At 40.5% G+C, this 22,172-nt stretch overlaps 1 protein-coding gene across 1 annotated transcript in view; it reads left to right on the top strand.

Annotated features, from left to right (window-relative positions):
• CDK15 (cyclin dependent kinase 15) overlaps positions 1 to 20,939 on the top strand; it is a 94,628-nt gene extending 73,689 nt beyond the window's left edge. The window contains exons 12-14 of the mRNA XM_043996811.1: positions 5,932 to 6,071; positions 19,661 to 19,804; positions 20,489 to 20,939. Of these exons, the coding sequence (XP_043852746.1) occupies positions 5,932 to 6,071; positions 19,661 to 19,770 (250 nt within the window). The 3' untranslated portion in view covers positions 19,771 to 19,804; positions 20,489 to 20,939. The remainder of the gene's footprint in view (positions 1 to 5,931; positions 6,072 to 19,660; positions 19,805 to 20,488) is intronic.
• The last annotated feature ends 1,233 nt before the right edge of the window (positions 20,940 to 22,172 follow it).

The raw sequence follows: 22,172 nt of genomic DNA, 5'->3' as shown, positions 1-22,172 counted from the left end.
AGTTGTACACTCGTCCCACAGAGAAGACAACAGTAGTAGAGAGAAGGGTTGTAGAGATAATAGACTGGAAATTGACTTGGTACAGTTTTTTGTTTGTTTATTTTTGGTGAGGGAATTGGGGTTAAGTGACTTGCCCAGGGTCACACAGCTAGTAAGTGTCAAGTGTCTGAGGCTGGATTTGAACTCAGGTACTCCTGAATCCAGGGCCGGTGCTCTATCCATTGTGCCACCTAGCTTCCCCCTTGGTACAGTTTTAAGATCATAATATATGCACCAGAAGTCAAGCTTTAGGAAAGGCTTTTAGGACTAGGAAGTGGGAGTAAGAGAGTTGGATTAAAACAACAGAAAGATACAAAAGCAGGGGTGATCTATCACCTAAAAATGGTTTGAGATCAAAGAAAGGCCCTCTAGGCTTTAGGGCCACCTTTCAGAGAGTTTTTATCCAACTATGGAATAATCTATCTAATAAAATGACAGAGATCTTTCCTTCAGATCAGGTTGAACAAAACTGTTTATTGACAAAACATAGAACACTACTGATCCTGTTGGGGGTGAATCAGATGACCTACTCTTTTTTTTTTTAACATATTGAAGTATAATTTTATTTGGTAGCTCTTCTTTTTTTAATCATAAAAGTATTTTATTATTTTCTAGTTATATGTAGAGATAGTTTTCAACATTTTTTGTTTTTCTTTCTTTCTTTTTTTCCTTTTTTTTGGTGAGGCAATTGGGGTTAAGTGACTTGCCCAGGGTCATACAGCTAGTAAGTGTTAAGTGTCTGAGATCAAATTTGAACTCAGGTCTCCTGAATCCAGGGCCAGTGCTCTATCCACTGCACCATCTAGCTGCCCCTGTTTTTTTTGTTTTTGTTTTTGTTTTCAGGGCAATGAGAGTTAAGTGACCTGCCCAAGGTCACACAGCTAGTAAATGTCAAATGTCTGAGGCCGGATTTGAACTCAGATCCTCCTGAATTCAGGGCTCGTGCTTCATCTACTGTGCCACCTAGCTGCCCCCCAACATTTGTTTTTATGAGATTTTTAGTTTCAAATTTTTCTCCTTCCCTCCTCTCCCTCCCCCCTCCCCAAGACAGCAAGCAATCTGATATAGGTTATATATGTACAATCACATTAAACATATTTCTGCATTAGTCAAGCTGTGAAAGAAGAATTAGAGCAAAAGGGAAAAACCTCAAAAGAGAAAAACAAAAAAAATAGAAATAGTATGGTTCAATCTGCATCTAGATGCCACAGTTCTATTTTCTGGATTTGGAGAGCATTTTCCATCATGAGTCCTTTGGAACTACCTTGGATCATTGTATTGCTGAAAAGAGTCAAGTCTATCACAGTTGATCAACACACAGTGTTGTTGATCCTATGTACAATGTTCTTCTCGTTCTGCTCATCTCACTCAACATCAGTTCATATAAGTCTTTCCAGGTTTCTCTGAAATCCGCCTACTCATTGTTTCTTACAGCACAATAGTATTTCATTACATTCATATACCACAACTTGTTCAGCCATTCCCCAATTGATGGGCATTCCCTCAATTTCCAATTCCTTGCCACCACAAAAAAGAGCAGCTATAAATATTTTTTTGTACATGTGGGTCCTTTTCCCTTTTTCATGATCTCTTTGGGATAGAGACCCAAGAGTGGTATTGCTGGGTCAAAGGGTATGCACAGCTTTATAGCCCTTTGGGCATAGTTCCAAATTACTCTTCAGAATGGTTGGATCTGTTCTCAGCTCCACCAGCAATGCATTAGTGTCCCAATTTTTCCACAGCTTCTCCAACATTCATTATTTTCATTTTTTGTCATATTAGCCAATCTGATAGGTGTCAGGTGGTACCTCAGAGTTGTTTTGATTTGCATTTCTCTAATCAATAGTGATTTAGAAATTTTTTCATATGGCAATAGATAGCTTTGATTTCTTCATACCTGTTCATACCCTTTGACCATTTCTCATTTGGGGAATGCCTTGGATTCTTATAAATTTGATTTAGTTCCTGATATATTTTAGAAATGAGGCCTTTATCAGAAATACTGGCTATAAAAATTGTTTCCCAGCTTTCTGCCTTCCTTCTACATTTGGATGCATTGCTTCTGTTTGTACAAAACCTTTTTAATTTAATGTAATCAAAATCATCCATTTCATATTTCATAATATTCTGTATCTCTTGTTTGGTCATAGACTGTTCTCCTTTCCAAAGATCTGAGAGGTAAACTATTCCTTCCTCTCCTAATTTACCTCTGGTATTACCTATTATGTCTAAATCATGTACCCATTTTGACCTTATTTTAGTATTAAGTGTAAGATGCTGCTCTATGCCTACTTTCTGCCATACTATCTTCCAGTTTTCTCAGCACTTTTTGTCAAATACTGAGTTCCTATCCCAGAAGCTGGAGTCTTTGGGTTTATCAAACAGTAAATTACTAAAGTCATTTACTACTTTTTCCTGTGCCTAACCTATTCTGTTGATCCATCACTCTATTTCTTAGCCAGTACCAAATAATTTTTATAACTGCCACTTTATAGTAAAGCTTCAGATTTGGTACAGCTATCCCACCTTCCTGTGCATTTTTTTCAATAGTTCCTTTGATATTCTTGACCTTTTGTTCTTCCAGATGAATTTTGTTATTATTTTTTCTAGCTCTATAAAATAATTTTTAGGTAGTCTGATTGGTATGGCACTGAATAAGTAAATTAATTTAGGTAGAATTGTCATTTTTATCATATTAGCTCAGCCTATCCATGAACAATTGATATTTTTCCAATTATTTAGATCTGATTTTATTTATGTGAAAAGTGTTTTATAATTGTGTTCATATAGTTCCTGGGTTTGTCTTGTCAAGTAGACTCCCCAAGTATTTTATATTGCAGATGACCTACTCTTATAGAATCTTACTTCTTCTTTAAAAGGCAAAGAATCCAGTGGGTTCCCTTGAGGGGTATATTCAAAGGAGACGTATACCGGAACTGAACAAGGGAAAATTTAGTTGGGACTCAAGTTGTTCAGAAAACATTCTTATTTTCTGGTTTTGTGTTCTATAAAAGCCAGAGAACTGAAGTTCTAGGAAAAAACTCTTTTCAATTCGATTCATGTTTAATGGCATGGCTGTGGTCATTGCAGTTTTAGATGGGGAAGGAACCCAGCAACCAACCTCCATGTCTGAGCTTCACTGAAGACTGAATCCACAGAACTCTGTGATCATTTCCATCACTTAAAAATTTCCTGCAGGAGTCCTCCAAACACTGAACCCTTGCGTGAGGGAAATGTGAGCAACTGGATCTGACTAGGTCATTTACAGTCAGAGAGTTCAGCAATGGGGACTCAATATAATTAGCTAGATTGCATTACTTATTTTTTTTTTACCTGCCTAGTAAAAAATATAGAAAACCAGGAAACCCTGACCTCAATTTCAGAAATCCAATCCAAGAAATGTTTATTAAGCTCTTGATATATGCAGAGAAGTATCATGACTTACTGGATGGAGATTCAACCTCAAAGTCAAAAAGACGTGGGTTCAAATTCTAAATCTTACACACACTGGCTATGTGACCTAGGGGATATTACTTAACCTCTCAGTGCTGCAGACAACCCTCTAAGAATATAAGATGTTATATCAGTAGAGGGAGTTTCCTCATCCCGAAGTTATAGAAAAGGCACATTAGTATTGAAGTTCCTCATGGGGAGATCCTATTCCCTTCCCTCCCAGTGCCATTCCATCCATTATGCAGAGCACTGTGATTGGTGGTAGGGAAGATATAACGATGATGTAAGTCAGTTATAAAATGGCTGGTAAGTAGTTCTGTAAGATCTCCATCTGCTTCTGCACTGAGGGTGACAGAGGGACAAGAAAGGAGGCTAAGACTCTCACACAGTTTCTAGAACACCTGTAGACATTAACTGACCTTTTGGAACTCTAAGAATGTCTCCAAGAAGACATTGGTATCTAAGCCTTTGGTATCTAAAGCACAGTTGTCTCTCATGTATGGGATTTGGTCACATGTGTTCCCTTTGTGTTTGCCCCTCCATGTACATCCACAAAGTATTTCCATACTTCCCATCGACAAATCATATATGTATTTATGTGCACACATGCCCCCAGCTTATAGGGGCAATATCCCAACAATATTTTTCATACTGTGTAGTCTTTGAGCTAATTATGCCCTTTGGCTAAGGAGTAAAAATAAATACTTCTTTAGAAAGGGGATCTTGAGTGGATTGGTACCCACAGAGGATTTGGAACTTAGTATAGCTTCTCTGAGAGCCACATACACAAGAGAAGAGTGTCCACTGTTACAGCCTAGTATACACCATCTCCAATGCTCCTTCACCTAATGTAAGAAAGCATCCTCTGTAATAAAGGTAATAGCAAAAAATGCCAAATAAGTACATAAGATAGATCTAATTCTACACTCTCGGTTGCAACTTCCATTAAGTTACCTGTTCTCTATTAAATCGAACCTTGCGTGTAATACATACACAGAGAGGTATGGTGGGAGAAGTTTCCTAGAGCAGTGTCCTGGGAATCATTCTTCTGGTCAGCATACTTCCTATCAGACTATAACAAGAGCTAATGAGTTAGCATTTGTAAACTGGGATGATTTCTCTATGGACTCTGAATATGATGAAAGAGAAGATTTGTCAATTTGTAAATTATTAGATATACATAGCGTCACTCTTAATGTGGCTTTTATAGTCTTTGGTAATTAAAAAAGTGTTAGATACTAAGAGTTTAAGACTGTAGCTTCACAGATAAATTTTATGTGAAATGATGTCATTTGAGTTCTTTGAGCTGAGGCTTCTGACATCACTGCAACAGGAATCACAGGAAAGGGAGGGGAAAAATATTTAGTTTGTCTTCCATATCAAAATAAAATAGAAATTTAAATCCTAGGATAAAAAAGCTCCTCTACCCTTGTTTACTTGTGTATTTGCTAGAGTACTTTATTAGGATGAAGATTTGTTGTAGATAGTACATGGATGAGACTCAGAGGTCAAAGAATGCTTGATAATTTTGACCATAGGAAGAAGCAGAGTTTTCCTCTCTGGGATTTCAGTGACTAACTTTGTCTGCAGACTACAGTGTTAATTATTATCCATGAATCAGCGCATTCTTCCAAAAGTTGTAACTAAGTATAAATACGTAACTCCATACAAGGCTGAGTTGTAGTGGTTGTGGACCATCAAGGCGTTATCAAGATTAGGGTTCTAATTACTTTAGTGATTCCTCCTGTAAGGAATGTGTTTTATAAACTTTCATGTACTGTACAAACATGTACTCTTATTATGTTTTTATGATTATTCCTCTACTCCATCACAGGGGAAAACAAGATGGTTTCGTTGCTGATCTTCCCTGGGATTTGAATTTCAGAGGCAATGTAGTGGAGGGCATTTTTCACCTGGGATTTGATACATGGGAATTCCTCCCCTTCCCCCCACCTTCCTGAGCTGGGAAGACATGGAACCTTCTGACCCTTAGAGCCTGTGCCAGGATCATCTACTTAATCAGATTTCTTACCTGGTACCTGCCCCTGTGTCCATCATGGTGAAATCCTTAATTATAGATTTCTGTTTCTATAATTATAATCCTGCGTGTAATTCAGTGCCCAGAGACATGGGGAAAGAAAATGAAATAAAGGAATAAAGCTTCTGAACTTCTTCCTTCATCTCATTAACAGGGTAGGTAAGGATTTGGTGGGGGCTGGAGAGGAGAAAGGGATAAAGGGCTATTTCCTCACTTGCATATTAACTTAACTAATCCCAAGAAAGTTCAACTTGAAACATACACACACTTCTAAATCTTGCCACCTCTTGCCTTTTAGGCTTATTGTTTTTTATTGGGTTTTTTTTCCCTTTTGCTAAGGGATGTTTCTTTTGGAAGGGAGGTCTCTAGAGAATCTTCATTTTTCTCTCCTACTTTCCCAGGTTGGGCAGGATACCAGGAGCTGAAGACCTGGCCTCTCAAATGCTCAGAGGTTTCCCACGAGATCGGGTCTCGGCCCAAGAAGCTCTTGCCCATGATTATTTCAGTACACTACCAGCTGAGCTCTACCAGCTTCCAGATGGTATGTAAGTGTGTGTGTGTGTGTGTGTGTGTGTGTGTGTATGCTGACACACAAACTATTTTTGGATACTAAAGAATCATAGAATTTTCAGGAAAGACACCTTTGAGATCAGTCTTTTGGGAGAGCCAAGATGGGGTCCATGGCTTGTTGGATTTCCTTATGAGATCTTATCAAATTTGAAAGCAGTGATAGAGTGGGGCTAACAAGGCCTGCCTGAGCCATAATATTCAACATACTTTCAATTATAGTCTGAACATTTTACACATACATTTACATACAAGAGATCGAAGCTGCCTGAAAGTTGCTTTAAGGATATCGGTAAAATCAAAACGAAGTTTCCAACTCTGACCATTTTGTATGCCTACATATATACAAATATGTATGTGTATATATATATGTATGTGTATATATATATATATATATGGACACACATATATACACATATATTTTACATTATATGTTTTATATGTGTTGTATCACATGTAAACGTTATACATATAACACCCTATCATATAACATGATGATCATATTAGGAATAACAGTAGCAAATGTTTTTGTTGTCCTTTAAAGGTGATAGTGTTTTGTATACGTTATCTCATCTGATCCTCCTAACAACCCTTGTGTAATGAGATTGATATCATCTCCATTTTAAAGAGGAAGAAATAGAGTACAGAGAGAAGTTAAATGACTTGCCCGAGGTCACACAGCTAAAAGGTTGTTTTTGTTTTTTGTGGGGCAATGAGGGTTAAGTGACTTGCCTAGGGTCACACAGCTAGTAAGTGCCAAGTGTCTGAGGCTGGATTTGAACTCAGGTCCTCCTGAATCCAGGACCAGTACTTTATCCACTGGGCCACCTAGCTGCCCTCACTAATAGGTTTTCTAGGAGGGCTTTGCACCCAGATCTTTGTCTCTGAGTCATGTACACCACCCACTGTACCACTCTACTTCACTGAGAAAGGATCCATGATTTCCTCAGTGCGATGAACCGTTACTCTTCTGTGTCTTATAAGGCAATCTTCATTAGTTTCTGTAGTGAAAAGCATTTGTCACCTGGGGGAGAATCTTTGGATGATGAGTTTCTCCACAGCAGACAGAAAAGGACGTCACTTGGCCCTTACTAAAAATTAGTGGGTATATGGTAAAATAAATATAATAAAAAACTGCATCTGTGATTTCATTGCCATAGATAACTCCCTCTACCAAAGCAGATCAGCACCTTCTCCACAACTTAGAGTCTTAGAAAATTGCCTTGGATGCCAAGAGGGGCCAACAGCTAGGATCTGTCAAAGAATGGACTTGAATTAATTCAGGTTTTCCTGGGTCCAAGGCCTACTCTCTAGCCACCATGCCACGGTTGCTTCTATTTGTTGTTGTTGTTATTCAGTTGTTTCAGTCATGTCTTATTCTTCATGACCCCATTTGGGGGTTTTTTGTTTTTGTTTTTGGTAAGGCAATTGGGGTTAAGTGACTTGCCCAGGGTCACACAGCTAGTAAGTGTTAAGCGGCTGAGGCTGGATTTGAACTCAGGTCCTCCTGGCTCTAGGACTGGTGCTCTATCCTCTGTATCACCTAGCTGCCCCAACCATTTGGGTTTTTTTGACAAAGATACTGGAATAGGTCGACATTTTCTTCTCTGGCTCATTTTACAGATGAGGAAACTGAGGCAAATAAAGTTAAGTGACTTACCCAGGATCTCACAGTTAGTAAGTATCTGAGGCTGAATTTGAACTCAGGTCTTTCTGACTCCAGTCCCAGTGCTCTATCCACTGAGTCACCTAGCTGCCCTGGTTACCTCTGTATGTAATAATAATAGGCATAATATCATTTATCCTATTAGTGTATACATTATAATACTACTGTATATCTATGTACATATTTGTTATGTATCTATGGGGAAGAAATAGGATGAACAAATAAATGCAAGCTACTTATATTGAAATATGATGCTACTAAATTTCCATAGCCAAGATATTGGTGGGGTTGGGAAAAGGGGGGCAAAAAAGGAAGAATCGCTTTTGGAAGGTGACCCAAAGTACTTTGAAAGAATTTTGTTCTCTTCTCTGTTGGAGTCACCCTCCTTGGCCTAAAGTCACACTCTAACTCTGGTATACACACTGAATCCTATGGTTTAAATTCTTGTTGTTTACTCTGAAAGACATTCTGTTTCTCATAATTTTATCCTTCATTTTTATCACCTTACTCCAGGGCCTGAAAATACCTTAAACTAATACTGAGAATGAGGGTCTAGATCCTGCTTGGGCAGGGGGTAAAGAGGGTATGGGGGCAGGATAAAAGGAGGTGGATGGCCCTCAGGAATGTAGGCTTAGAAGAAGCTTCCATATGGTAATGTGTGATCTTGGACACTAGCTTACCATTCTTGAAAGAGAGAGTCTTGGGTTTCTTAAAAAATGAACTTGGGGTTAGAAGACTCAGGTAGAAATTTTGACTCTTCCAACTTAACTAATTGTGTCCCTTTGATCAGCTGAACCTCCATTGCCTTATCTGTAGAATGGGGATATTAATTATTTTATCTCTTTCATAAAGTGAGAAAATAAATATGTTAATTATAAATATAAATATTAGATATCTTTATTGTGGGGCAGCTAGAGGGGCACTGCAGTGGATAGAGTGCTGTGCCTAATGTCAGGAAAAGTCTTCCCGAGTTCAAATCTAGCTTCAGATTCTTACTAGTTGTGTGATCCTGGGCAAGTCACTTCACCCTGTTTGCCTCAGTTTCCTCATCGGTAAAATGAGCAGGAGAAGGAAATGGCAAAATCATTCCAGTGTCTTTGTTGAGAAAACCTCAAATGGGATCACAAAGAGTTGGACACTACTGAAAACAACAGCAACATCCTTATCAAACATAAAGACATAAAGGCCAGGAGATAAAACACTGAACTTTTCAGAGCCTCAGGTTCCTTATCTGTAAAATGGGCATAATTATACTTGTAATTCTTACCTCACAGAGCTGTTGTGAGGAAGGTGCCTTGCAAGTCTGAAACTTGAATATTAATTTGAGTTGTTATGATTATTACACAAGTACTCAGGGAAATTAGTGGTGGGATTAAGGGAATGTTGTTGGAGGGGATTGATGTATGGAGGGAGGTGAGTCTGGGAAGTTTGGAAGAGCAAAAAGTCATGGTTTGTGGAAGATATTTTTTTGGAAGATGTTTTTAAAGTCCTTCCTTTCATTCTTGTTCTGACATACAGATGGTGTGCCCTTTCCCATGTGTGTGCATCCTCACACTCTAGTGCACCCTTTTCACTGTTTAAAGAAACAAGGTCCACTCCCCACATTGGCAATTCTCCCCTGTAGCCCCACCTCTGGTACCCATTAGGCTAATATGCTGAACCTTTCCAGGGCTCTTCAAAAAGGACTTTCTGGACACTGGCCCTTTGCCTAGAGGAGGGTAATTAAGAGGAAACTGTCATTGTCCAAATTGACACGTTGTTTGAAACTTTGGGTTTTTTGATTTTCCTGACAGATCCCAAACTGAGAAATTGCTAGGCAGTTTCTATGTCTTCTAAACTGATACCCTCATAGAGGGGCTATGTGCTTGTGTGTATATGTTCATGTCTACCTGTGCACATGTGTGCAATGGTATGTTCATTTGCCAGACAGAGAAACAGAGAGAGAGGGAGAGAGAAAGAGAGAGAGAGAGAGAGAGAGAGAGAGAGAGAGAGAGAGAGAGAGAGAGAGAGAGAGAGAGAGAGGAGAGGAGAGGAGAGGAGAAAAAGACAGAGGAGAAAGGAGAGAAAAAGACCCAGAGAGACAGACATGAGAGAGTAAGGTTAGAGAAGAGAAAAAGAGAGAGAGGAGAGACGGAGGGAAGAGAGAAAGAAAAAAAGACCCAGAGAGACAGCGGAGAGAGAGAGAGAGAGAGAGAGAGAGAGAGAGAGAGAGAGAGAGAGAGAGAGAGAGAGAGATCTGCATTTCCCTTTCTGTTCACCCAGCCACAGAGCACAAATCTACTTTGACACTTTTAGAAAAATGAAAAGATGGAATCTCGAAGGAGCCTGCCTGTGCTGGGGGGGAGGAGAGGAGCTCTCACAGCGGGAGGGAAGTTGACTTTTCTTTATACATATAGGGGTTTTTCCATGCAGAGTTTAAATTATGCCTGATAAAAGGAGTTTCGTGGATGTTTCAGTTCTTTCAAACCCTCCTGGCTTCCTCCCAATTAAATGAGGTTTGTCAAAGCCACGGGGCTCTGCTGCTGCCTGAGAGGCCGACAAGCACTTCCTGCAGTGACATCTCAAATCCCCAAGGGAGGAGATGAAAGGGCTAGTGCCAAGAGACAGAGAGAGAGAGAGAGAGAGAGAGAGAGAGAGAGAGAGAGAGAGAGAGAGAGAGAGAGAGAGAGAGAGAGAGAGAGAGAGGCAAGCTAGCAGACAGACAGACAGATAGTCAGTTGTAAAAATAGGCAGTAAGCCTGAGACTGCCAAGATGGTTAGAAAGGAAAAGCAAATTCAGAAGAATTGAGACTAAAAAGAGGAGTCTTAAGACAAGAGCTTGGCCCAGTGTGCCCATCTTCTGGACAGGATCCCCTGATCAAGGACACATTTCCTGCCAGGGGACAAATTCCTTTTTGCCTGGCACCATCATCCTATTTTTTCAATATCCCTGATGTTTCACCTATATTAAGAGACTCTTCTGTGGTCAGTGAATTCTAACATGTTCCATAGAAATCGACACACAGAACAAAATCAAAACCTTTGATACTCAAGAAGCAAAAGTATAGGATGTCATAAGAACAGACACTCACATGCATGCACTAAATGAATCAGCTGTCAGGAAGGTCCAAAGACCACAGAAGTATTCATGGGTAATTCTGAACTCCCTCCCCAGCCAGAACTGTACAAGGTAGTAGTCCTCTACTACTGGCATTTTGGGATTACATCATGGGGGTGGGGGGCTTAATTGTATTATTTTATCATTCTAGTCCCTACGATGACACAGTTGTCATGTTTAAATATATTCTTTCCCCACTTTGTCCTGGAGAATGCTGGCTATTAATTTCTGTCCTCTGAAGGAGAACGTTAAAACATGAAGGCTGTGAATGGGAATGTATCAAAAGAATAAAAAAAACCCAGTCTAAATCCCAGTGAAGGGGGGTGGGGTGGGGGGAGAAACCCTCCCCAAATTATTTTCTATTTATCTATTTTCCTATTTCAATTAAGCAGCCGAGTTCTGAACTTCTCTCTGCAACTTGTTGCAGAAAGTTTATATAGCCAGAGGACATTTTTTAGAGGTCACTTTCCATGGGGGGGGGGGAGAATCAGAGGAGCCAAGAATCCCAGGATCAGTTCCTTGATCAAGAATTTATTTAAGAGGGGAAACATGGGCATGAGAATGGGCGAGCGGGTTGCTTTGGGTTTGCCTGCCGTTTTCCTTTGCTGAAATCTGGAACACCTGGAGAAACATTTGTTGAAGGCAAAATTATCTGTAGTCTCTTTCCCAAAAGCACACGAGTTATGGCTCTCTAATGACTTTTCCAGATGACTCCTCTTCCTCCACAGACACCAGCTTAGGGCCACACTCGTAGTCTTCCAGGCTGAGGCAGCAGCTCAGGGTGGCAGCTGTTGCAGCAACGACCTAAAATTAGGTTCCCCACAACTCTCTAATCTTAGCTTCAGGTTTAGGCTCTCCATTTAATTCCCTCTGCCCTCAGCGTGAACTTGTGCTTTGGGATAGAAACATTCTTTAGTGATTTGGGGGAGAGGGGATTTATGGGGAGGGGGAGAAAGAGGAGAGGAAGGGAAAGGGGAGAAAGATTGAGCTGCTCCTTAAAGAAAGGGAATCTGCCCGTTCTTGCAGGGAACAGTTCAAATGTTACTCTTGGATCCCCAAGACTAATCTTGAAACATAGTCACTGGACCACAGATCCTGGTCCACAGGAGCATTTTTTTAAGTGCACTAAATACTATTTGGTTTCTAGACTTGATTCTGAAACAGTGTGCCTTAGTCTTTGGAAAAGACATCAAAGGCCCCTTTTCATTTCTGTGTGGTCCTGTTCTACTTCTCTAATCCTGGGCATGATTTTCACACTCTTCTCTCTAGAACTTTTCCTTTTTGACCAAATCTACAAATCTTTCAATGACTTAAGAGAAAAATGCTCAAGAGTTTAGAATTGTTTAATGGGGTCTGGTGAGGATGGACAATCCTGAGTAAGAGCTATATTGTTAATAAATAGCTGGATGGGTGGGTCCTCCAGATGCCACCTTATTATCAGGAGTATAAAATTCTTCATTATGCCAAAGCCGTATTTCCCATATCAGAAATTACACCCTATATAATTCAGGTGTCCCAAATATCTGAGTGCAGTTTAAAGCTTTCAGTGGCTTAAAACTACAGCAAGACTTTAGGAATATTTTGTACTTCCTCTTCCTTCATCCTCAGGGAAGTGAAAAAAAATATCTAATCCTTCCCTTCTTTTAATATCTCTTTTAACCTGTGCCTAAAAGAATGACTTCCCAGCTCTTGCATGTCATACTCCTTTTAATATATTCTAACATCATTTTCCATTTTTTGATATCAGCAGTACATTGCTGATTCATGTGCCACCATAACCCTTCATATCTTCTTTGTGCCATATTTAGATAAAGTATTTATTAAGCTATTGTTATGTGCACGCACTCGTGCCACGTTTAACATCATTCATCTCCTGCTTAAAAACTTGCTTCATTTTTCCTTACCTGTACTGTTGAACACATATGTCTCTCCAGGTCCTTCCTGTTTATTGCTACCCATTTCTTCTCTCTCTTTTTTTTTCTTTTTCTTTTTTTCAGGACCGTGAGGGTTAAGTGACTTGCCCAGGGTCACACAACTAGTAAGTGTCAAGTGTCTGAGGCTAGATTTGAACTCAGGTCCTCCTGAATTCAGGACTGGTACTCTATCCACTGCACCACCTAGCTGCCCCCCTACCTATTTCTTGATAGAGGCATTTTACATTCTAATTCTAATTTTACATTCTGCCAACATGGTGTCATACCATGGTCAGGAGTTTCAAGGAGATTGAGAACCCAATGCCAGAGACTGGGGAAGGGAGAAAACTCACTAGGGGATACTGAAGAATCATCCCTGAACCCAGCAATGGTTTCAAGGCATGGTATGGCCCAGTGAGCAGAGGATTGGACTTGGAATAAGGAAGGCACATACACAAAGACTGCCTCAGCTAATCTAATATCTGTATGACCTTGGACAGGTCTCCTAGCTCCTCTGAAGTTTAGATTCTTCATTTGCAATGGGGATAATGATAGTTTCTCACTCACAGAGTTATCAGGAGGATCAAATAAGAGAGTGTATGTAAAGTGATTTGCAAATTCTAAAATATTATATGAGGTATAATTATTATTTCAGCATATAGCTATATTACCACCTTCTTCAGTGCCTCCATATTAAAATCTCTGAAACGAACTCTTTATCCCACTTTTCTCCTCTTAAAGAAGTGACCTTCCATTTCAAAGGCTGGTGCAAAGAATAAGGAGAGGCAAGATTTGGTATCATCTCTCTGTGTCCTCCACAAACATAATATGTGTGTTCTGTATTTCATCAAAGTCAATAATAAAAAAAACATTAACTAATACTAAATCCCAAACTGGGCCCTGTGAGACACCACTCTGCACTTGCATATATCAAAACAAATTTCGAAAGTGAAATCTTAAGTCAAACAACTATTTTTTGACACAGCTAAGATGTTTCAGCACTAGGACACTGTGCAAACTTTTAAGGGAAAGAGACGTTAATTATAAACTCCTTGGGAATAGCATTTTCTAACTTTCTACCTTAAGATCCTCCACAAGCCAGTCCTTATTAGTGTGGCTTCTCTCTCTCTCTCTCTCTCTCTCTCTCTCTCTCTCTCTCTCTCTCTCTCTCTCTCTCTCTCTCTCTCTCTCCCCCCGCAATTGGGGTTAAGTGACTTGGCCAGGGTCACACAGCTAGTAAGTATCAAGTGTCTGAGACTGGATTTGAACTCAGGTCCTCCTGACTCCAGGGCCGGTGCTCTATCTACTGCGCCACCTAGCTGCCCCATGTATACTCTCTTCTGTACCAGACTGATAGGAGGCTGTTAATAGACTGCACAGAAATGAACAGGAACTATACTCAGCCTTTGTCAAGGTGAGCGGGGATGAGAAGTCCCTTCCTGCCTCCAAAGTTTGTACCTTGGTGAAAAAAAATATGCCCTCTTTCCACATAGAAGTTAAAATAATGCACACATACTTATTTGTTCTTGGTTTATCTTAAGTAAGTGTTCACTGAATCTACATGGTCAGTCCTGAAACATGGCTGCCCTCCCCACTTAAGATCCCCCACTTCTCCCTCAATTTCCAGGGCTTATTCTGTCTTCTAAAAGCATGGTTTTTAGTCCTACCTTATCCACAGTACAAAGCAGGAAGCATCCATAAACAAAGCAGAGTATGGCTCCATCTTTGTGCTTTTATACATTAGAGGACCTGGTTTTCAGGGATCTCTTATTATTTGCTTCGAGAACTATACTGTTGTTGGGTTGAGGGAGACCCTCTTGGGAGGTATTATTTTCATCCCCTTGATTTTAAGATCTGTTACAGTAGAAAGGGCATTGCCTCTGCAATTGCAGGAACTGTGTTCAAATAATACTTTCTACAAATCTGACTTTGGGAAAGTCACTTAACTTCCATGAGCTTCATTTTCTTCATCTGTAAAATGAGGGAAACTGGACTCAATGTCCAAGATCCCTTCTAGCTCCAGATCTGAACACTCAAGATTTATGTCTTAATTTTTTTTGGCTTAATAGTTGGTTTCAGGGGCAGCTAGATGGCGCAGTGGATAGAGCACCGGCCCTGGAGTCAGGAGTACCTGAGTTCAAATCCGGCCTCAGACACTTAACACTTACTAGCTGTGTGACCCTGGGCAAGTCACTTAACCCCAATTGCCTCACTAAAAAAAAACAAACAACAATAGTTGGTTTCAGGGAAAGAACATTGGGTCAGGTCAGTCAGTAGCTAGCCTCGAAAGCTTATTATATACATATACATCTATAATATATATGTATGTGATTTCCACTGTGCATACAGCTCATATGTATGAACACATATTATATGAATGTGTATATACACACACTCAGAAGCAATGTGATACAGTGAAAAGAATATGTGTGTGTGTGTGTGTGTGTGCATGCATACATTTTGTTCAATCATTTCAGTCATCTCTGATTCTTTGTGATCCCATTTGTGGTTTTCTTGGCAGAGATACTGGAGGGGTTTGCCATTTCCTTCTCCAGCTCATTTTACATATTAGGAAACTGAGGCAAACAGGGTTAAGTGACTTGCCCGGTGTCACATAGCTAGTAAGTGTCTGAGGCTGGATTTGAACTCAGGAAGATGAGTCTTCCTGACTCCAGGCCTGGTGCTCTGTCCACTGTTCTACCTAGCTGCCCTGTATGCACACATATACAATGTCTGTGTTTGTATGTATGCACACACACAGATATGTACATATATATGAATATATACATACACACCCATACTTGGAGACCATGTGGTATAGTAAAAGGAACACTGGCTCTGGATATAAACCCAATTTTGAGACAAGTGACATGACTTTGAGCAAATCACTTAATCTCCCAGGACCTCTGGCTGGCCTCTTCTAGCTTTAAATCTATGATCCTGTGATGTGTGTGTGTGAGATCAGAATTAAGAGGCTGCAATCTGTCCCTAATAGACTTTCTTTACTTAATTTTCACTACCATATTCTTTCCTTTTCACATGAAAAATTAACACAAGCAAGAGTCTTCAGTTGCTTGGAATGGGCCGGGGAGGTGTCACCATGTATTAAGTTGCCAGGAAATGCCTCCGTAGGTCAAGTCCCTGAAGCACCATCAGGTTTGTGTGGTTGAGGTGGGGGAAGGGGGGGAGTCCTGGAGAAATTACAGGACTAAAAGGAAGCCCTATAAGTTCTAGAGTTCTTTGGGCTCCTCGGTAGAACTGCATCTGAACTTCCTAGAAAAGAGAATTATCAAACCCTCTTTCTCTTGGTAACCTGATTTTATGTTACAGAGACAAGTAGGGCCCTTGAAGCCAGAAGAGAAAGAGCTAGAGGTTAGAGCTGTCACAGCCCACCTTCCCACTGCCTCCTCTTAGGTCTCGTTCTCTTTCCACAAAGGCCAGAATCTTTATGTTTTCTTAATGCCTAGGTGTTCATGTCTTTTCATTCACCACAGTTCCTCACTAATTAAGCACTGCTTCCTGTCTTCCTTCATCCCTCTCATGAATCTGGGAGGAATTGTATGTACACGCTTAATATGCACCAGGGGAGTGTGAAGGAGAAAACAGGCAGCTAGGTGTCTCCATAGATGGGTGCAGGACCTGGATTCAGGAAGATCTGAGTTCAAATCCAGCCGTAGACACTTCCTAGCTATATGATGCCAAGTAAGTCATTTAACCTTTGCTTTAATTTTTCCCTCTGTAAAATGGGGATAATAATAGCACCTATCTCCCAGGGTTGCTGTGAGTCTAAATGGAGGCAATATGTAAAAGTGCCACCATTGCATCCACCAATACATCCAAGGGCATCATCACCCACAGTGTAGGAAAATTCCACTGTGGTTCTGAGCACATGCAAATATTTGCATGGATGAAGCAGACAGCAGAGTATGCATGCAGTACTGGGTTCATTACATACCAACATAAGATTTCCTAGTACAGATATAAAAGTATTATGAGCACATGCTTCTTTGAAACATATTCTTACCCTTTGTATAAGAAACACTTTGGTTTCTTAAGACTCTCTGTCCATTTAGGACTGTGTTGCCTCTGTTTTTTAAAAAGAGATGACAGACTTCTTTACTTTCTCTTAGTGTGTTAGCATGAGCTCATTGGGCCTCAGTTTCCACATCTGTACAATGGCATTGTTTAAAAATTTCCCTCCCTCCCTAGAAGGGTGATGGGAGGATATTTATTTTTAAAACCTTTGAGCTCACTGAAAGAAAGTTTCTATATAAATTTGATCCTCCGAGAGAGGGGGGGAAGCAACGAGAGGAGAAGGTAAATAGTCACTAATTAATTAAAAGAGGAAAGATCATCTGCTTTAATCGGAAGCCCGGGTGATGTGCCCCCAGTCAGAGTTGTAAGTGCACTCCATGTTAGATAGCAACTCCAATTTAAAGCACTGTGTGATCCTCTGGGCTTTGAAGATGCAAACTCCATATACATACACATGAGCTAAAATTACAGAATAATCATCAGGCTGTGTGCATTCTGGAAAATTAAATGGGTTAAGCAACCCTGGCTGATGTTTGTTGATGCCTGTGAGCGATACGGGCACCACGTGACGAGGGAAATTACAAGACTTTTTTTTTTTTTTGGAATACTGTTTAATTTCCCATTTGCTCCTGAGTTTTTGCTAACCTGCGCTTGCTCCTCAAGGCTGTTCAAGGCAAGTGAGAGATTTGATTATCTTGTTTCCTGTGAAAGGTTATTTAGATCCTCAATCCCATTAAGTCACTTTCCGTACTCCAGTCCAATGAGTCTTCACCTGGTTATCAGCAGGGAGGAGTAAATGGAGACACAGCGATCTCAGATTTCTAAGGAACAAAAGTTAAAATGAAGTTTGAAAGGAGGTGACAGCAAGCAGCCCTGAGCTTAGGAACTCAATTAGGCTGAAAGACAACTATCTCATTATCTCTCCCCCAAATGATCCAAATACATAAGAATATAAAAATTTAAAATAAACTCTTTCTATTGACTGTCTAGATGACTGAATTTCCCCTCTCGATTTTTTTTAAACACCCACTTTCGTATTTATTTATTCTAAGCGCGAAGCAGCTGCGATAATTATACTGTCAGATTCAGTAAGTTAATGAGGAGTCACTGGAGTGGAAGGTTTTGCATTTGTGAGATTGCTGAAGGAGAGAGCAGGTTTATGCCTTGGCTCCAAAGCGGTTTTCTTTCTTTCTTTTCTTTTTTTTTCTTCTTCTTTCTCTACCGGGTGGGAAGGAGAGTGAGGCAGCCCACAGACGGATTGGAATCCTTTTGATTAACTAGCTGCTTTCCCACTGCTGTTCTGCCAGATAATGGTTTGCTGTCTCTCTCGCTGTCCTTTTTTTTCCCTCTTCTTTGCAACCATAAGTGAGCTTTTTTAGGGGCAGGGAAGCCTCGAAGGGGAGAAAAAATGCCCCTCCCATTAGCCCAAAAGGCAAAAGAGACCCTTTCTTCCAGAAAGAAGTTTGTAAGGGAATTTGGACTCCGGTTGATTAGAGAAAGAGTTATCTGTGAAGTTGACATACTGTTTATTTTAGCTAGGCAACTTGATGTCTTCCTTCTCCAGCTTTGCAGAGATGAAATTCCATACCAGAGGGGAGGGGGCACCACCTACCCAAGGCAGGATTCTAGGTAGAGTGGAAGCTAATTCAGCGTTTGAATTTCCCTTTAAAAAAAAATTGACTGCTAGTAAGTTTCAGTAAGGAATGTTATTAAAGTATTTCTTGTTTCTCCTCCTTATAAAGTGACACGCTCTTGTAATTAAATTATTTATTTGTTAAAGTTTAGCAGGGTTAGAGTGGTCCACATTTGTAGAGGTTCTAACCCTGCAAAAAATACAAACTGGTAGAGAAATTCTCCAGTCAGAGTTTTAGGTTGTTTTTGACCCCGATTAAGCAGGTAGCAATAGCCTGTCTGGGGTGGTTTTTGTTGATATAGGGGTTTCTGCCTTCTGCTCATCTCAGTCTAAGAAGGCTCAAGTTATGAGCCCTTTAAAATGTAAATGCTTGGAAGCTAGGACTCTTGCATCAGACCTAGCATACCTAGCTTTAGAAAAATCCAACATATGAAAAATCTGAACTCACTAAACAGATACACTGGAGAGGCAAAGACAGTATTTACATTACAAAAGAACACTTGGCTTTACCAAAGGATGCACCTTAGGAGATTCTTTTAAAAAGTGAAATCCTTTAGTAATCCAAAACATAATTTGACTGATAAATGGCATAATGAATAACTAAACTTTTATTATATTTTATATTACATGTTATGTTTTTATTATGTCATAATAAATATACTCAACTTTGTTTTGGGGGCAGGGCAATGAGGGTTAAGTGACTTGTCCAGGGTCACACAGCTAGTTAAGTGTCAAGTGTCTGAGGCTAGATTTGAACTCAGGTCCTCCTGAATCCAAGGCCAGTGCTTTATCCACTGCACCACCTAGCTGCCCCTACTCAACTTTTTTAGAACCCATATAAGTACCACCTGGCATATACTATGAATACAATACCGGGCCCATAATAGGCACTCAGTAGATCTTCATTGAGTGAAAACAAGTGAGAAGTGGATAAAGCACCAGCCCTGGATTCAGGAGGACCTGAGTTCAAATCTGGCCTCAGACACTTACTAGCTGTGTGACCCTGGGCAAATCACTTAACCCTCATTGCCCCACAAAAAAAAAAAGAAGGAAAAGAAAAGAAAAAAAAGAAAACAAGAGATTCCTGTATTGGTATAACTTATCGGTATGTTCAGTTTATCTCGACATATAAAAAACACTGTGGAAACCTTCAAGAATTCATTCATTTGCATTTTTTTCTCTTTCCTCCCCTTCCCCCCTTTACATCTCTTCCACACAGTGGAGTCTTTGTTTACAGTTCCAGGAGTGAGACTAAAACCAGAAATCTGCAACCTCTTTGCACCCTACCAGAGAAGTCATCACACAGCTCGATTTGGCAAGTGTTGGTGAGAAGAGAGTAAAGAAGAATTATGAATCCTCCCAGGTAACAGACTTCTGGACAATACTGTTTATTATAAACAAAATTGGAATGCAAATATCTGTGCATTATTTGGGGCCCAGAGCTCCCCTGTGCCTTTTCTAGCCTTTCACCCCTGATGACTTATTTAACAGTTAAGGGAGTGGAGATTCAGAGAAGATAAAAATCATTTTAGGAACCACAGGATTTGAGAGTTGGTCCTCAGTTTCCCCATCTGCAAAATAAAGGGGCTTGATCAATGATCTCTAGTCAACTTCCTTACTTTCACATGGGATATAGCAAGACTGGTATTTGAACCTAGGTCTTTTGACTTCAAGTCATACTTCCCTTTCCCTTACAAGGAAAGATGTACAACCTCCCTGTCCCATTCCCAAGGAAGATGACAGAGGGCTCAAAAAAGCAGCACTTACCCTGATTGTTTGAGATTGTTCACCCAAGTATTTCCACCAAAGTAATAGAATTGACTTTCCTTTATTCCCAGGTTGGGACGGTCCGGTTCTTTGGCAAGTGATCCTTTATCACCCAGGGGAAGGGAGATACTTATCCACCTCTCTTGCTCTTCCCTTTCCCTCCTCTTCCCTGGGTACCTTAGAGGAGCTGGCTCAGGGCACCCATTGACATCTTTCCAGAGATCAGCCTGAAGTTTTTATGAGGCCGAAGTAACCCTTACATGGATTTCTTCTGGCACAGGTACTTCCAACAAAGTTGAAGAGGATGCCTCTCACTGGGGTTACAGTTGTTGCAAAGAGAGATTCCCCAGTGTCACAAAGGCTATTTGGAGGGTCTCTGTAGGAACTTGTCTTCTTGGAGGTGTTCCCCCATGCTACCCCCCAGAACCACCCTGTCTTTCAGAAGTGATGATGACGATGACAAAAATGCCGGTGTGGGGAGGCTTACTCTTAAGTGTTCATTGCCCTTTGGGGCTGGGATATATTTCTTGAAGTCTCAGGGGGCCTGGTAGAAGGGATATTTTCTTGGTGCCTACTGGATTATGCTAAATCCCCCAAAGTCACAGCAGGCTGGGATCTTCTTTGAAAACACACAAATCCCAGCTTTCTTGAAGGCACAGTTCAGGTATCACCTTCTACAGATGAGCTCCCTAATGCTAACCCTCTCCCCTGCCAAATCACTTTATATTGACTCTGTGTATTTTTTGTGTTTAGTCATCTGAATACGTATTGTTCCTGCCATTAGACTGTAAGCCCCCTGAGGGCAGGGACTGTTTTCATTTTTTAATTTTTATTTCTGTACCTGGCACACAGTAAGCTCTTAATAAATGGGTTGCTGAATTGGGTCTATATGAATTGTCTCTCTTCCACAAAAGGGATGTAATACTCAGAAAAAATAACGAAAGAACAGACACAAAGTAAGTAATCAACTGGAATAGACGGTAACAAAAGCAGCAAGACTTGGGATACATTCAGCAAAGCTGAGAAGGGAGGTGATGAGTTATCATTGAGACACCACTTTTTCCATGGCCTTGAGACTCTCGTCATATATTTATTTGGGCAGCAGGTGCATTGTTAGAGTGAAAAAGCATGGGGAAAGGAGACCGCCAGAGACCCAGGCCTTTCACATGAGCTTATAGCATTGCTGACTAGTAGTCAACTACCTTGACAGGACTGAAAAGGTTTTTTAAAATGATCAGAACCAACTTCCAGGCTTGAGGATAGCAGCAGGAGTTGATTTGGCTTTCCTCCATGCCTAGGGTAAACTCCCTCTTCACTGATGCTTATTAAAATCCCTAGTCTCCCTTCAGAACTCAGCTCAGGTGAGAGAGGCCTTGCCTGTCCCTCCCAGCTGCGGCTGCCCTCCCTCCAGACCACCTCATTGCTATTTTATTTTTACTGACATGTCCACATACCGTCTTCCCTGTTAGTTAGAATGTAAGCCTTCTGAGGACGGGGGATACTTCACTTCTGCCATGGGGCCCCTGATATTTGTTTGTAGTCATTGAGAACTTCATAAATTCCTATCGATTGACTGATTGCTTGAACACAACAGATTGAGATTCACAAGATAGGTTAGAACTGGTTCTCCTATTTTAGCATATGTTTCATGTGGTTTGGTTTGGGTTTTTTTTAACTGACATTTTAAGATCCCTTCCCTTTATAAGAGTCATCTTTGGCAGTTACCAAGTTAATCAAACATGACTTCTGAGTCCTTGCAACCAAAACTAGTTCTCAGGTGACCAGAATAGAGAATTATTTCCCATGAAGAGAATACTGTGGGAAGGATGTTCAATTCCTAACAGCCCATGAGTTTACCTCCCTTTTTCTCTCCAGCTCTGACTTTCCCAGGTTTTGCTGCACCCAACTCTCTCTCTCTCTCTCTCTCTTTCTCTCTCTCTCTCTCTCTCTCTCTCTCTCTCTCT

Source organism: Dromiciops gliroides, chromosome 3 (genome assembly GCF_019393635.1).
Source record: "Dromiciops gliroides isolate mDroGli1 chromosome 3, mDroGli1.pri, whole genome shotgun sequence".
Classification (NCBI taxonomy): domain Eukaryota; kingdom Metazoa; phylum Chordata; class Mammalia; order Microbiotheria; family Microbiotheriidae; genus Dromiciops; species Dromiciops gliroides.
The sequence above is the reverse complement of the archived record's forward strand: the minus strand, read 5'-3'. Positions and strand labels throughout refer to the sequence as shown.